A 15,463-nucleotide genomic window follows, 5' to 3' on the forward strand; every position below is an offset into this window, starting at 1 on the left:
CGTACGCAACGTGGCTCTTCTGGAGCCTCAAGAGCAAATCCGTTGTGAATGTACCATAATCACTCGATTGATAGCGCCCGTGGCGGACGTTTAACGTTATCCTCCAAACGCTGCTGCGCTCGCTTCACAACGGTTTGAAGCGCACTCCAGAACTGATTTCATGCCACTGGCCACTCAACACCCTCGTTGAAAGTCTGGCTGACATCAATCGCACCAACGCGCGGAGAACGAGTACACGCACTACCGAGCAGCCCGTTTCAACAACAATATACTTGTATGCAGTCCCAGTGGTTTACTTTAGTCTCGAGTTCCTGCTGTCTGCGGTGTTACAGCGATTGCGGCATGTTAAAATCACGTTTGAACTCAGTGGGAGTCAACTGCCATAGGTGAACGCGGCCCAACTGAATAAGGTCGATTAGCGACATCGCCTCGATTACCTTTTGCCACTGGATATTGGAGTGTATCCAGCCTGTCAGCGCCATCGAGTTCACTATGGTGCTCGGTGATAATCATGGTGGTAAACACGCGTGTGATAGCGAACATCGGCGCCATCAACGCCTCAGCAACATCTCTTGCGCACACCATTTCACTTGGTATCATTTTCCGACTTGCGGGACAGCAAGAACTCGTATCCATGACCTTGACACTGCGCCTGGAGGAGAGCACTCCCCTGGCCCAAGAGTCTGACGTGAATGTATTGAACAGCGACTTCATCTTGGCCCAATTCCTGCACGAGATGGACGAACTCGATCAGCAGCAAACCGTGTTCTCTCAGTTGGATCAAGAATCCGAGACGATGCAAGCTGATTTTTTCGCGCCGACAGCCGCACCAAGCGACACTCAAAACAAGCCCCGGTCGGCGCCAGCAAAGCGACGAAGTACCTCGTGGCTGCGCCGCAAGCAGGAGCTACACACTCTGCGTCAAGAATCCAAAGCGCTCGAAACTCACCTAGCATCACTACAGCTGCACCGTTTTCAAAATGCGTGTCAGCAGAGTTCATCGGCGCTAGCGGAAGACCAAGCTATGTGGAAATCGGTCGCAGCCATCGCGCAGCAAGAATCTCGAACGTCCCAGAACGAAAACACGCGTCTCAAGCACGAGCTTCAAATGGTTGCGTGCGCCTTCGAGGTGATGCAGGCTCAGTTGGTTGTCGCGGAGTCACGAAAGCAGCAGCTACTTGATAGTACTGCAGCTTTTGCGAACTCTTTGCGTGTCGGAATGGTCATGAGTCGGCGTTTGTGCTGCGACAACGGCAACGTCCTCGATATCCTCGTGAAGAGGGTCAACGCCCGGTTTCAGGAGCTCGATTCGATCGTCTACGAAACTCGTGGGTCAATGCAACAAGCTACTACAGAACAAGTGCAGATTTGCCGTGGATCCAGCCACGACGCGGCTATCGCTGTCGAGTTCAAACATGTCCGCTTACTGCCTTTTGGAGAGGACGCCACGGCAAAAAACGTTTGGCATTACATTGAAGACGGTGGGGAGGCCGCCAAGGCGGGCACCCGTGTGGTCTGGAGTACTCCGGACATGGTTGGGCTGGAATCTCACTACCGACTGCCTCTCACTGATTTGGCTAGCGTGACTGCCGACGTTCACACTGTCATCAAGAAGTTTGCCGTCGCAGCCGGCATGGTCGCTTTGGTTGAGTCTCGCTCCGAGTGGTCGGTCCAGCACACCACATCGGTAGTTTCTCGGTCCACGACGGAAGAAGGCGGATGGTTCGTGGTACACGAGTACCCGCTCCAGCAGTGCGGTGACACCACCCAGCGAGCGTCTCAACTGAGGACATCGTTGAAGCTTCGACCCACCGAGAACCCAATCGATGGTAGACCAACTGATAGTTGCTCGTTGACGAGCACTATCACCGACGTCGTCATCCCGTCCTTCCGCGATATCCTCAACTCGAACTTCCAGTTGGTAGAGAACTGTCTGATGGACTCCACTGGTAATTGATAGAGAATTCCCCAAATTTTCATGAAATGCTCAAACGTTGTTTATACAATGTAGTTGAATTTTATTGAGCAAAAACCTATAAGGCAACGGTTTCTCAGCTGCGAACAGCGTGAAAATCTACTGCATCCTCCACCGCAAAGCGCTTGATACTATATAACTTTCCAGGCCAGCTTCAACATTGATCGGCATTCGGTAGAGGAAGGCGCCTCGATCTCAGCCGGAACAATCGCCACGACGGCCAGCAGCTAGCACGCATGATATCCAGCGGCAGTGAGCGCTATCGGGATTGCGGTTCTGGGCGCTAAATGGCCGCAGGCTGGTCTCACTGAGAACACACCGTGCAGATCCACCGTCAACACAGCGACTGCTGATGCCTTGGCGTTATCTGGCAGACAACACACGACACTGAAGGCGAGCAGCTGCATACTAAAACCTACGTGTACGAGCAACGGTGCGGCGTTTATGAACTTTGCATGCTGGATATTTTTCGTGTGTGTATCCAACCTTCAGGTGCTCACCATCGCTAAATTGTCGCCTTGCCATCATCACAAACGCTCAAATGATTCTGCCACAGCCCCACATCATGCGGCACATGGACACCTTCGCCAGGCACTTAGTGCTATCTGCGCAAGAGCCACTTGATCACCCGAGTTAATCATTTTCCGACTTGCGGGACAGGAATAAAGCCCAACTTCCGACGAGGATGACACCGCAACTTGATGGAACCTGCATGGTGGCTCCGTGTCCAGCCGTGGACACGTTCGAGAGTGAATTCGTCTTGGCGGACTTCCTGCACGAGATGGACGAGCTCGACCGGCTGCAAGGTTTCGAGTCCAAGTGCGAAAACCGCAAGCGGCAGCAAGAACCGACGATGGAGGTACAGCCCGAACTCAAGAAGACCAAAATCATGGCCTCCACACCAACGATGTCCCAAGCCACGTCCAAGGCACAACTACGCAAACGACGAAGTACTTCGTGGCTGCGTCGCAAGCAGGAGCTGACAGCGCTGCGTAGCGAGTCCGAAGCGCTGGAAACTCAAGTGGCGCTCTTGCAGATTCAGCAAACTACCAAGTTGTGCCAGCCGACAATCCTCACGGAAGGCCAAGATATGTGGAAATCGGTAGCCACTATCGCGCGTCAGGAGTGTCAAACCGCTCAGAACGAAAACGAGCGGCTGAAGAATGAGCTGCAGATGCACGCGCGCGTCTCTGAGATGCTCCAGTCGCAGATTGTCAATGCCAATTCGCGACAACAGGAGCTGCTTGACAGTAAAACTGGTTTCGTGAACGCTGTCCGTGTAGGAATCATCATGAGCCGACATTTGAACTTTGAGAACAACGAGATCTTTAGCATGCTGGAGAACAAAATGGACGCGCGACATCACGAGCTGGACTCAATCATTCGTGAAGCGCTCCGACCTGTTGAGGAAGGCGTCTCTGAGCAGATACAGGTTTGCCGCGACGACGGCATGGAGGCTGCTGCTGCCGTGGAGTTTAAGCACGCCCGCCTTCTACCTTTCGGACAAGATGTCACCGCTGGTACCATTTGGGAGATCATCGAGCTCGGTGGTTTGGTCACCAGTCAGCGCCTTCACGTGATCAAACAATCGCCAAACGTGGTTGGAATCACATCTCGCTTCACAATTCCGCTCGATAGAACCAACAACAGCACAGTGAATGTCGACGTGCATGCCGTAGCCAAGCGCTTCCCCGCCCCAGCTGGCGTGATCGTACTGCTGGAGTCTCACTCCGAGTGGTCGATGAACCACCCGACAGCTCCGACTTGGAAGCAAACAACGGAAGAAGCAGGATGGGTCGCGGTAAATGAGCACCCGTTCCAGGCTAATGGTCCTCAGCGCGCATGCCAGTTGAGAACCATCATGAAACTGAAGCCGGAAGTCCTTGGAGGCAACAGCAGCTCGAAAACCCCAACCAGTTTTTCAGGTTGCGTCGGCGATGTTGTGATCCCATCGTTCCGCGAGATTTTGAGCTCACACCACCAGTCCGTAGAGAATTTCTTGTTAGACTCGTCAAGATCGATTAGAAATTAAGCTTAGAGTTGGATGAATACCGTAGACGTAATAACAGCACATATTAAGAAAGTAAATGTGTGGCCAAGCTGCACGCTGGTAGAACCACAAAGCTCTCGTACGGGCTGTTTTGACTGTGCGGTAAGCTTACTGAAGAAACGTACATCCACTGTATGCAGCACAGCCTGCAACGGATGGGCTGATCACTTGCCTGGATATTCGTCTTATTTGTCTCAACATTTCTAAGTCTTGGTTTTAATTCTGATAATAATGCTGGCCCCGATCCATCCATTCCCAAGTCGAGAGCATCCCCAGCAGAACAATTCTGATCAAGATGACACCCCGACTTGATGAAAATGGTGTTCAAGTCCAGTTCACAATTTTAGATGAATTGGACCTTGACCGAATTTGGGATGAGTTTCTGTTGGACGAACTTGAGCGTTTGCCGGCCGAGGAAATGCGGCAACTTGAGGAAGAAAAGATGAAAGCGCCTAAAGCAGTCGCCACTGCTCACAAAGCGTCTCAGCCAAGAAGGTGGCGAAACGTATCGCGGCTGCGCCGGAAACAAGAACTGCACGCGTTACGAGGAGAAGTGGAGGCGTTGCCAACAAGGTTAACTTTTCAGCAAGGGCGGCACGCTAACAGGGGACCTCACTCTTCTAAACGGATCGCGCGGGTCACCGAGACAAATAGAAATCGGCAGCGGCGATGGCAAAGCATGAATGCCAATCATGTCGAGCGCAGTGTGGGAGATATTAAATTTGGTGTTCCCAGGCCAAACTCCACCGTTGTCAGGTGCTTTCCAGATACTACTACGGTAGTACGACAAGAATTTTAACGACATCACGCCACACTCTTGGGCAGTAACGGCAGCCTGGGCATCGACGAGCTCGCTATTGTCAAACATATTGCTGTAGGGACCGCTGGTTCGGCAAATTTGACCGAAGCTCGATCTGAGTGGTCAATCCACCACTCGAATGGAGTAACTTCACGCTTTACGACTGAAGAAGCGGCTCGTGGGCACCGCACTCCTTCGGCTCAGTCCCGAAATCCACCAGCAATAGCTCCCAACGTGCAGCGCGACGAAGATGTTTCCGAGCTCAACCAGGCGGTGAAACTTCGGGCAACCAGCCGCCTGTGCTCCACAAAGCAGACTGGATACCTTAAAGAAGTCCTCATCCCGTTTTACCGATAGTTCCTGAACTCGCACCACCAGTCCGTCGAGAATTTGTTGCTGGACGCGAGACACGCAATTTAACGCATAACGCGCTCGAACTCCGATCCGTACAATTCCCGACAAAAAGAAGACGAAACTCCGATCCGTACATTTGCTTTCGCCTTCTTATTGTCGGGAATTACCTGCTCGTTAACTTTTCTATTCAACTGGCTTCTGTGACGGCGACGATATTACCCATGCTTGGGAGACCAAGTTGCTTCCTGGCGACCAAGCAAAACTTCAACGTAAGAGTCCACTGTGACAAGAGTTGCAGCGTAGACCACCAAATGTTTAACAGATGGCGATAAGATACTTCAATGTCCTCCCGCCTACGCATGTAAAGCGAGAACCCGTGTCCGATAGGGTCGTTCATGATATTCTGAGCCCAGAAGTCAGCGTGTGGACCAGCAACGCGGTGCGGATCCCCGTCCAATCTTACCTGGCCGTCGTCGGCTCGCGCTCTCACCACCAGGATACATCCAGTGTACGAAGCGTTTCACGAACGTGCGTTGATGAGGAGCGGGTGTCATTAATAACCTTAAACAAGTAATAATATGTATTTAGACAGGTACCTGTTTGAAGCACTGACATTTGGCTTTAGACATTGCCACTGCCCAGTGCAGGAGCGAGCTCGCCCCCGCAACAGCTCGACCTCAGCGGCAGATGACCTATCCCCAAGCATATCATGGGTCAGCATGCGCACGTCGCCACCGCGTCGAGGATATCGCGACGGTCGCTCGGCGCCGTTTGCTCCGCTATTGAAAAAAAGAAAGAAATCGACGTGTTCACGATCATGACCGTTTGCTTGTTCTGCCCTGGTCAGGATCAGCACCATCGAGCTCGCGATCCAGCATTACTTCCTAACAGGCCGGGAGAATGAATATGCATGAGAGCAGTTCGATCTGACGTATTTACTTGCTGCTTTCCTGGTGGTGAGGCTGTGTGGAAGCTATGTTGTGAGCTTGAACCCTTCACGGTAGAAACTCGCACGCAGTCTTGTGCTGCAGCAAGGTGGGCGCGCGAAAGGTGTGGCGCTCCTTCGGTGTACAGGATCAAAGGGTAGCCATAAATAACTAAATGTAGTAAATAGTCTGTGTATGGCAATTTATCTCCCTCTAATCTCTTGATACCACTTGAAAATTGTTATATATCTGGCGTTCCTTGTTCTGTACATGTATTACGCTGGCACCCGCAGCTTTGGGCAGAGTGCCGTGATCGATCATTCTGAAGTGGTTCCGATCCTGACTGTATCCGTTTACTCCAACGCGGCCGCCACCTGGCTCACGCTCGCGACCCTGGGCAAAAACCTCTGCAGCTCCAAAGCCCCTCAAGCCTCGAACCTTGGAGCGAAATCTACCATCTGATGAAGCCTCCATCTGCGAAAATGGACAAGCTCCACATCGTTCGCGCGCTCTGCGTTGCCACGTTGATCACGCCCGACCCAAGGTCGTCCGCTGTTAAACACAGCGTCGAGGGTTCCCGCTCGCAGCTTGTTGCCCTTTACATACATCTATAAAACACGCGTCGCGTTGTAGGTGAGACCATTTCCAGACAGCCGGAGCTCGGCGCCCCGTGTGTGTAACCTGAACCTTGCCGGACGTCTCACCTTGAGCGCTGGTTACGAGGACCCGCGCCGTGCCGCAATCGCTGGCCCAGCAGCGGCAAGGGCGGCCCTCATCCAAAATTTGAATCGCTGCCCCTGTGATGTGGTTGAACGCGGCACAGGCACGCAAAGGGCCTCTCCGCCAAGATAAGTGCATCAGATGCTATACATGTAGTACATGCACTGCAAGCTGCGAAGCTGCAGCGTGTATGGTTTCCTACCAAGAAGCACTGCAGGCGCTGTCGGCACTGGCACCGACGGATAGCGGAGACTGTCATACGTTGCAGCCTGGATTTAGAGCGGGGATAATTTTGGAAATCTTGTTTGGAGCGTACTTAGTACTGTACATGTTGTATTGCTAGACGTTTGCGTCTAGCAATCTGCGGTATCAGAGTGGCCGTAATCGCGTCTTTTGGGAACCACGCCCCGGATAGAACCGATTTAGAATCCGAGCTCCCTGATTGGCTGAAAGCCTCTTTTCGGCTACTGAAAGCGCGTCAGTTCGTTGAAGCGCCGCGGCTCTGCGCCAGTTGATTCGGTGACCACCAAGCGTAAACGGACATAGCCCGGCCAAGCCGCAATCCGCACGGTATTCATCCTCAAAGCCTTCATTCTCGCATACCCCTCCATATCCGATCTCCATACGTACCAATTACAGCTTGAAAAACACTGCAATATCCCCATCCCCTCCGAAAGCGCTTCAATTACCGCATCTCCCCTACTGGGAGAACTACCTGTACCATTCCCACTATCTTTGCCGCGAAGCCGCTTTTTTTGCTGCCCTCAACGGCCGTTACTGTACAGTATTGCGAGCGTCGAGCAGACATCAGTTCCGGTTTTCCCCTCTGTAGAGTAATGCACTGCGCGTCGCGTAATGCCGCCGTCTTCAGCACGGAGATCCCGCCGCTCGGAGCCCAGCGCGACGCCTTCCTAGCCGCCATCCTAGCGCGGAACATGAAGAAGTACGCGGGCAAGCGCAGCTGCCCCTTCGCCTCCGCCGCGCCCTCGCAGAGGCCTCGCCGCGACGACGACCTGTCGGCGCTGCAGAGCGACGTGGCCGAGCTCGAGGCGCGTCTCGCCGCTGCGCGCAGGCGTCGCCAGCCCAACCCGCCCAAGAGGCAGCTAGACCCGAGCCGCCTGCGGGCCATGCTGCATGCCTGCCGCACACAGGCGCAGCAGGAGGCCCATTTCAGTGACGCCTTCGCCGCGGGCATGCAGCCCGTTGGCCCGCTCGAGTACGAGCCCGGCGTGGACGCGCCCCTGTTCAGGCAGATGGAGAAGCGCGTGGGCGACCTGTACGCCCAATTGGACGACGAGTTCAGGGACGCCGGCCTGCACGGGAGCAAGAGCGACTTCTACGACGCGCGCGTCGTCACCGGCGCCAAGAAGGGCACGTTCGTGCGATTCGCGACGGCCAAGGTCGCACCCTTCGACCTCGATACCATCGGTGCGGCCATGTGGGCCAGCGCCAAGAAGAACGGCGCGCTCAACGTGGCCGCTGAACCCGCCGTCGAGAGTGGCGACGATGTCGTGTACCTCAAGAAGCAGTGCATGCTGCAGGACGTGGGCGCCGCGGGCATCCCCGTGCTGCTGCGCGGCGTTTGCCGCCGCTTCGTGGAGCCGCAACGCATCGTCGTGGTCTGGGAAGGCACGGGCGACTGGCCCAAGGACTACCTCCGCAGCCACCCGAGCAGCGTCCCCATCCGGGAGCGCGGCTACTGCGTCATCCAGAGGTTCCCCGACGTCAAGAGCAAGAGCGGCCGCGCCGCACCGCTGAGTTTGTGCCAGACCAGCGTCTGTATGACCCCCGGGCTGTCAGCCGGAGTGGATATGAACCAGCCGGAGTGTCTGCAGATGCTGTCGGACGCTGTGATTCCATCATACCGCAAGATCCTCGACGCGCGCGAGCAGTTGCTCGAGAACGCCATCCTCGATGAGATGATTCACGCCAAGATGCGCGGGTCCTCCACCACCTCCAGGGTATAGTAGTAGTAGTGTACTTAGCCACCAAGTTTTATAAGAAGAATTCAACATGTGCCATATATTTTTTGCTAAATCAACACACTAGGTACTTCACCTGAGCTACAAAGCAGTATATACTAGTAGTATGTATGTACTCCTTCCTCAGCCATAGAAACACAGCGTAGAGCATGCAACGTCAAGATGCAGAGAATTGACTACAACTATTTACTGTGACGCGTTCTATATGGCGGATATGGCATTAGATGTTGCGGAGGCGGAGTCCATGAGGCGGTTGTCCACGCACTGCTGCCGGTTCTTGATCAGCGTGCGGAACGACGGGATTACGATGTCACTCACTGCGGGACTGCCCAGCAATTTGCGGCTGGTGTCGCTGTCCAGCCCGGACGGCTCGGTGGTCAAGTGCATCAAAAATCTTGACACACTTGCAGTTGATTGTGATGGGTCCTGTGCAGCCGATCGGCTCGCGGAAACAGGATACGAGTGTACCAGGCCCCATCCGTGTTCTCTGGTCACGCGGGACCAAGCACCTGATGCCGCCAAGTGGGCGGGCCACTCAGTCGTCGACTCCGCCAGCACCACAAAGCCCTCTTGCGTCCTGAACCGCTTGGCGACGGAGCGGACGCGGATTTCCACGGCCTCGCCCTTCTCGAGTTGAACCGGGAAGCACCAGTCCGACGAGACCACGTCTCTCGACCGCCGCACCACCCGGACGTTTTGTCGTTGCCAGCCGAGCTCGACGACTCTCCAGCACACGTTGGAGATCGTGTCCACGTCAAACGGCAGCACGCGCGTCATCTTGAACTCCACGACGGCGTGACTTTCGTCCTTGCGACAAATGCCCACTTGCTCGTTGTCCAGAAGCTGCAAATGCTGCGACACCTCTTCGGCGACGGTCTGCACCTCGTGAGCGCGCGCGTTGACGTTCGCTTCGAGCATGTCGAAGATGCGCGCGTTCTCCTGCACCTCGACCTGCTGGTTCATCATCAGTTCAACTTGCAGGGCCCTCGCAGCGATGGAGTGCCGCACGAGCTGCTCGTCCCTCAGCGTGCTGGCCGCCTTCAGCGCCGTCTGCAGCGACCCAGAGACCTGCACGCACGCCTGCAGGTGCTGCTTGAGTTGCTCGTTCACCTGCTGCGTTGCCTGACAGCGGCGTATCTCCCTAATAGCGGCGGCCTGCCAGCCGCCGGCCTGGATCTGGACGAGCTGGTCCAGCTCCGGGGGCAGGCTCAGCAGGAGCTGGCCGGGCGTCCGCCGCGTCTGCAGGAACGAGACGTAGCTGCTCAGCGTCTCCTCTTGCTCCTTGAGCCTCTGCAGCTCCTGCTTGCGGCGCTGCCAGCGTGTGGCGGGCGCCTTGGCCCCAGACTCAGCCTGTGGCCTCTTCACCTGCTTGAGCTTCTTGGCGGGGCGCGGCGTGTCCGCTGCCGGGCGCTTGCGGCTCTTCTTGGGCTCGGGCGTGGCCGGCGGCTGGCGGTCCAGCTCCGCCATCTCCTGCAGGAAGTCGCGCAGCACCTCGTCGCCGTCGGGCGCAGGCGGCTGAGACAGGGGCAGCGGCTGCGGCAGCAGGATACTCGTGCTGCTACATGTGTCAGGCCACAACGGCTCGAGTGCTGAGCTCATGGTCAACCCTTTAATAAGACTGGGAACGAGGGGCCAGGAAGGCGAATGCACGGCCACGACTGGCCAAAATCATCTCGTCCGCAATCACGAAATGATGACGCCCCCGTGTGAGAGTAATCTCTGCGACGTGTGGCGACTTTAGTCCAAACTGGAACAGCAAAACAAGACTGCACCTCTACGTTAATAGGGGTTAATAGTACCCCCGCTCTACCTCTACCTCTGCTCTACCTGCGGCGTCCAGCAGCACGTTCTCTACAAGTTGCTGGCGGGACCTCAGGATATCGCGGAAGGACGGGATCACCACGTCACCCACCACGCGGGTGAGCAATGTGGGGGCGTTCTTCTCTCCTGCTGCTGCAGGCTCGTGCGTCCGCAGTCGAATCGCCAATTGCAGTTGGCAAGTACCCGGTTGGGGGGCGTTTGGATGCACTAGTGCCCAGCCGGAGTCCTGCGTTGTGTGCGTCCATGCTTTCGCCTGGGCGGGACATGCTCGCCACTCTGACGTCGACTCGATGAGCGCGACGAAACCTCCGGGAATGACAACGCGTTTCACCATGAAAGTGACGCGAACCTCAACCGTGCCTCCACCCTGGAGCGCTCGCATATCGCAGCCTTGAGAGACGATCGTGTCGTCGGAGTGCTTGAAGACGCTAGCGTTTTCGTCTTCGGGCATGACGCCCAGGAGCATGACCTTCCAGATAGCACGGAACGCCTTGTCGGCGTCGAAGGGCATGAATTGGTTGCGTTTGAACTCCACCGCAGCCAGCGTTCCGTCGACACCCTCCCGATGCACATTGACCTGGTCGACGTCGGGACCGAGGATGGACTCGCGCGCGTGGTGGAAGAGGTATTCCAGCTCGGAGTACCGAGCGTTCAACCGGTTGTCGAGGTTGATGAGCACCGCCGAACTTGGCTGCAGAAGGTGTCCGTTTCTCAGCTCTGCTCGAAGTAAGCGGGCCACAAACGGGTTGGCCACGACGAGGTCACGCTGCTTGACCCCTGCCACAGCCACGACCATGTGCAAGTCGTGGCACGCCTTGAAACAGCGATGCAGTTGGTCTTTGAGCTGCGTGTTGTCCTCTTGCGCCGACCGGCACTTCCGCTTCTCGCTCTCAGCAGCGTCCCGCCACCGCTTTTGTTCGTCTGAAAGCCCCACCCCAGCCTTCAACAGCTTCGCGTGGGTTCTGCGCAACTTCAGAAACATCAAACGAGTCTGCAGTGCTTCAGATTCCGACCGCAGCGTGAGTAGTTCCTCCTTCCGCCGCTTCCACGAGAGGTTTGGCTTCTTCGCTGGTGGCGACGACGACATATCTGTCGCTCGCTTGAGCGTTGCGGAGCTCGATTCGATCGGTGACCCTGCCTGGAAATCCGCGACGTCCATTTCGAGTAAATAACTTTCGAGAATGCCCTGTTCGATAGAGGCTGGAGCCATCGCCACTGTAATCCCGTGCGCGCTCGAGCGGCGCTCAGTACTAAGTGCTGCGTTACTCCGTTTGCAGCTGCGATATTGGCGGCGCCATAATCACTAGTGGGTTGCAGGCGACAACAGCAGAATTAGCAGCCGACAAGAACTGAGGATAGGATCGTGCGGTTAAACCTTTACCATCCATACTTGTAACCTTACATGCATGGGGTTGCATTAACTTTGAAGTGACGATCGCACATGTACAAACTCTAGAAAATTGCTTCCTTGTCAGATTGAACTATTTGCATTTATCGATGCGGGTGACGTGTCCAAAAGCATGTAATGTACGAGTTGGTCGACACGCTGGAATCACGACGTCGGTCACAGCACGAGACAGTAGTAGCGGACTATTGCGAAGTTTGACACCAACTCGGACCCCGTCACTGGTCCGCCGGCGAAGTGTGGTCTGTGGTCGACATAATTGCCGTGTCGTGCCATCCGAAGCAACCTCGGCAGGGTACACCAAAGCCCACTCTGACTCCCGCGTAACGTGACTCCACTCAAACACGTCACGGGAACTCGCTTCGCCAAGCTACGTGCATAAATCTCCACGTGCCCCGCCGCCTTCGAATTTCTGCACGGAAACACCTTGGGTTACCAGCATGTCGTTTGATCGGAAAACATGAGGCTGCGCGTCATCAGAGATGACTCCCAACTTCATAATGCTCCACACGCTGTCCGACGTCGGCACCAAAAGGCATCAAATGCGTTCGCTTGAGCTCCTATGCCTCAGTCTCCTCGATTGACTTTCCCCGATACACTTGAACGTGACCTGCGTCACGCTCCCGGAGTGAACGCAAGCCTCGCCTAGGATGGCGTCGAGTTGGCTCGCCCGTTCATTCATTTTCTCTTCGAGCATAGCAAAGACTGTAGAGTTGACCACCTCAAAGTAGTGGTTGGTCTGTAGTTCGGTTGGTAGCGCCCTCAGTGCACCCATCGTCTCCGTCTCGCGATTGATTGTCTCCGCCTCAGACAAAGCTGTCTGTCATCAGTGCACCCATCGTCTCCGTCTCGCGATCGATTGTCGGTTGGACCTTCTGGAATCGTCTGCTTTTCGGGGTTTCTGCCTCGATATCGGTGACGTCCATGTCGTGCAGGAAGCTTTCGAGCATGCGGCGTTCGGCTTAACATGCCATGACCGCGGTGACGTACTGTGGGCCCACGACACGTGAACGATTTGATTTCTTGTGTCGAACAGGAAGAGAACTCCAAGGATGAGCTCCGTGGATAGGCAGCACCAGTGCCCCCGAGCTGATTGTGCTCGACAAGGGTAAACAAATAATACCTCAGCCTTGCTACGTGCATTACCTAATTAATAACGGTTCCGTACGAACAGGCAGCTCGCTTCATGTTCTTCTACTTCTATCCTTACCGTGCACCAGCACGCGACGCGTCTAACAACGCATTGTCTACAAGCTGGAACCGTGAATTCAGGATACTTCGAAACGCCGGGATCATAACGTCGCTCAGTTCAGGTGAAAACAGTAATGAAGAAGCGAGCTGATCACGAGGATCGTTCTTCATACACTCACTTGATTGCAAGCGCATCACTGACTGCAGTTGGCACACTCCCGGCATTGTTGCAACTGGAAGCACTGCGGCCCACCCGTAGTCCCGAGTCACGTGACTCCACTGTTCCGAACGAAAGGGTCGTGCCATCCATTCTGTAATCGCCTCTACGAAAAAAATGCAGCCCTCTGGAACGACGACGCGCTTCATAAAACATTGGGATCGCATCTTCACGCTGCCTCCATCCTCTAGTGGCTGTGTGAAGCAACCTTGAGACACCAAAATGTCCTCCGAACGGATGTGGACGCGAGCACAGCGCTCGTTGGAGATGACGCCCAGTTTTACCACGTTCCACACGGTATCGCAAGCTACATCGATCGGAAATGGCAACAAATGCGTGCGATTGAACTCCAGCGCGGTGGCTTTTTGCTTCATTCCGCCGCGTCGTACCACAACTTGATCAACGTCAGAGGTGACGATGCGCGTGCCAGCGTCATGGCAGATTAACCCAAGCTCCTCGTACCTCCTGTCCACCCTGCTCTCCAGTACCTGGAACACCTGCGACGTGAGGGTCTTTTTGTGACAGCATTCAAGTCTCGATTCAGCTTGCAGCATACGAAAAGATAGCAGGATCCGTTGGTTTGCTGATGTTGCTTCCAATACGGCCCTTATACCTGCGCAAGCTCGCACACAGCGCTCCAACTTCTTCTTTAACCGAGCGTTGTAATCGTTGGATCTCTGACACCACTGTTTTTCTTGCTCAGCAGCATGTTGCCACCGCTGTTGGTTTTCAGAAGCAATATCGTCTTCCTTCTTCTTGACTCCCAACTGCGACTCGAGGAACACTTTGTACGTTTGCAACGTCTGCACTTCCGCTCGCAGTTTTTGTAGGTCTTCTTTGCGGCGCTTCCAGGACTCTCTTGTTCTTTTTGGGCGTGGCTTTGTCGAACTTGCGCTTTCAAGACTTGGATTTTCACACTTCAGCGTCTCAGCATGGAAGTCAGACACGTCCATTTCGAGTAGAAAGGTTTCAAGAACATGCTGCTCTGTCGATGGCGGTGTCAGCTCAGGCGGTTCCTGCAATTGCAGCATCGTCGATGCCTCTACAGTGTGAAAGGGGAAGTGAGAGTTTCTGTAACGAAACGCACGGACACTACCGCAATATCTCAAGATCGGCTTGTGATGCGTGCGCGACACGTGCGCCAATGATGCGGTGGTAAGGCGATTATGTTCAAGGAACTTGTGGTGGCCGAGTTGCTGGAGTGCATGGACCTGTGCTCATTTCGATCAGCTCTCGTACCTAGACTTATCCAAAAGCTGGTGTTGCCGAGTTCTTAAAGTTTGAAGAGCACTTGCTGCGTTTGAGGCTCAAATTATCGGGTGAATTCGATATCAGTACTCTTGCTACATTTCAAGCCTCGCACTCTTCTCCATGTAGTTGGGAGCCTGGCGACGCTATGCTCTATGCTTTTACTGTTCTTTAACCAAAGACTCGCCATCTTTTGCAAAGATGTCGCATCCGCTCACGAGCACGTCGACAATGGTTGCACACGGCTCTCAAGCAATCGAACGATATCGAACTCATGAAGCGGTCGTGGAGTCCAGCACTCAATCAGTGATATCGGTTCTGAAGAGCTGGTCAGCCAAATCTCGCTCTGCACCACCCTAGTTGATTCTTTACGTCCTGGATCGCATTCTTGTTACGTTTTAATCTCGATTTCAGGCTGTCATTCTTGTCTTTTGCCTCCTCGCATCTACCGTTTCTCCTTGTTGGCGACACATTTCCAGTCTCCTGGGGAATCTTTGATTGTAACTTACATACTGTGACTTGTTGCAGTTTGAAGACAGGCAGACTGGGAGCTGGAATTCCCGCCAAGAACAGCGTCCTTGAAGTGCTACAAGTTGAGAACTGATTCTACCGGTAATCTACTAATGTGCCCACTCTCATCTGCAGTCCAGGAAATCCAGGTAATTTTTTTTACGGATGACCACCGAAGTGGTTCCTATCCAGGAAAGCCAGACAGCCAATCTCAAACTCAATCTTACAGGATCCAGTAGTACCGCCTAGTTAAGCTTTGTTCATC

The 15,463-nt window shown here is 54.7% G+C and overlaps 5 protein-coding genes across 5 annotated transcripts; 3 read left to right on the plus strand and 2 right to left on the minus strand.

Annotated features, from left to right (window-relative positions):
* Positions 1–634: 634 nt before the first annotated feature.
* IUM83_01295 (uncharacterized protein) lies at positions 635–1,957 on the plus strand (the record flags this gene model as incomplete). Its single annotated transcript, XM_067925139.1, has 1 exon — positions 635–1,957. One exon carries the CDS (start codon positions 635–637, stop codon positions 1,955–1,957), a length of 1,323 nt encoding a protein of 440 aa, XP_067797722.1.
* Positions 1,958–2,660: 703 nt separating this feature from the next.
* IUM83_01296 (Diphthamide biosynthesis protein 1) lies at positions 2,661–4,007 on the plus strand (the record flags this gene model as incomplete). Its single annotated transcript, XM_067925140.1, has 1 exon — positions 2,661–4,007. The coding sequence occupies one exon, from the start codon at positions 2,661–2,663 to the stop codon at positions 4,005–4,007; it is 1,347 nt and encodes a 448-aa protein (XP_067797628.1).
* A 3,653-nt stretch (positions 4,008–7,660) lies between these two features.
* Positions 7,661–8,791, plus strand: IUM83_01297 (M96 mating-specific protein family; the record flags this gene model as incomplete). Its single annotated transcript, XM_067925141.1, has 1 exon — positions 7,661–8,791. The coding sequence occupies one exon, from the start codon at positions 7,661–7,663 to the stop codon at positions 8,789–8,791; it is 1,131 nt and encodes a 376-aa protein (XP_067797430.1).
* A 216-nt stretch (positions 8,792–9,007) lies between these two features.
* On the minus strand, positions 9,008–10,405 carry IUM83_01298 (Zinc finger Ran-binding domain-containing protein 2; the record flags this gene model as incomplete). Its single annotated transcript, XM_067925142.1, has 1 exon — positions 9,008–10,405. One exon carries the CDS (start codon positions 10,403–10,405, stop codon positions 9,008–9,010), a length of 1,398 nt encoding a protein of 465 aa, XP_067797626.1.
* Positions 10,406–10,595: 190 nt separating this feature from the next.
* IUM83_01299 (50S ribosomal protein L1) lies at positions 10,596–11,786 on the minus strand (the record flags this gene model as incomplete). Its single annotated transcript, XM_067925143.1, has 1 exon — positions 10,596–11,786. The coding sequence occupies one exon, from the start codon at positions 11,784–11,786 to the stop codon at positions 10,596–10,598; it is 1,191 nt and encodes a 396-aa protein (XP_067797627.1).
* Between the last annotated feature and the right edge of the window lie 3,677 nt (positions 11,787–15,463).

Source organism: Phytophthora cinnamomi (assembly GCF_018691715.1).
Source record: "Phytophthora cinnamomi strain GKB4 chromosome Unknown Contig14, whole genome shotgun sequence".
In the NCBI taxonomy this organism is placed as follows: Eukaryota; Oomycota; class Peronosporomycetes; order Peronosporales; family Peronosporaceae; genus Phytophthora; species Phytophthora cinnamomi.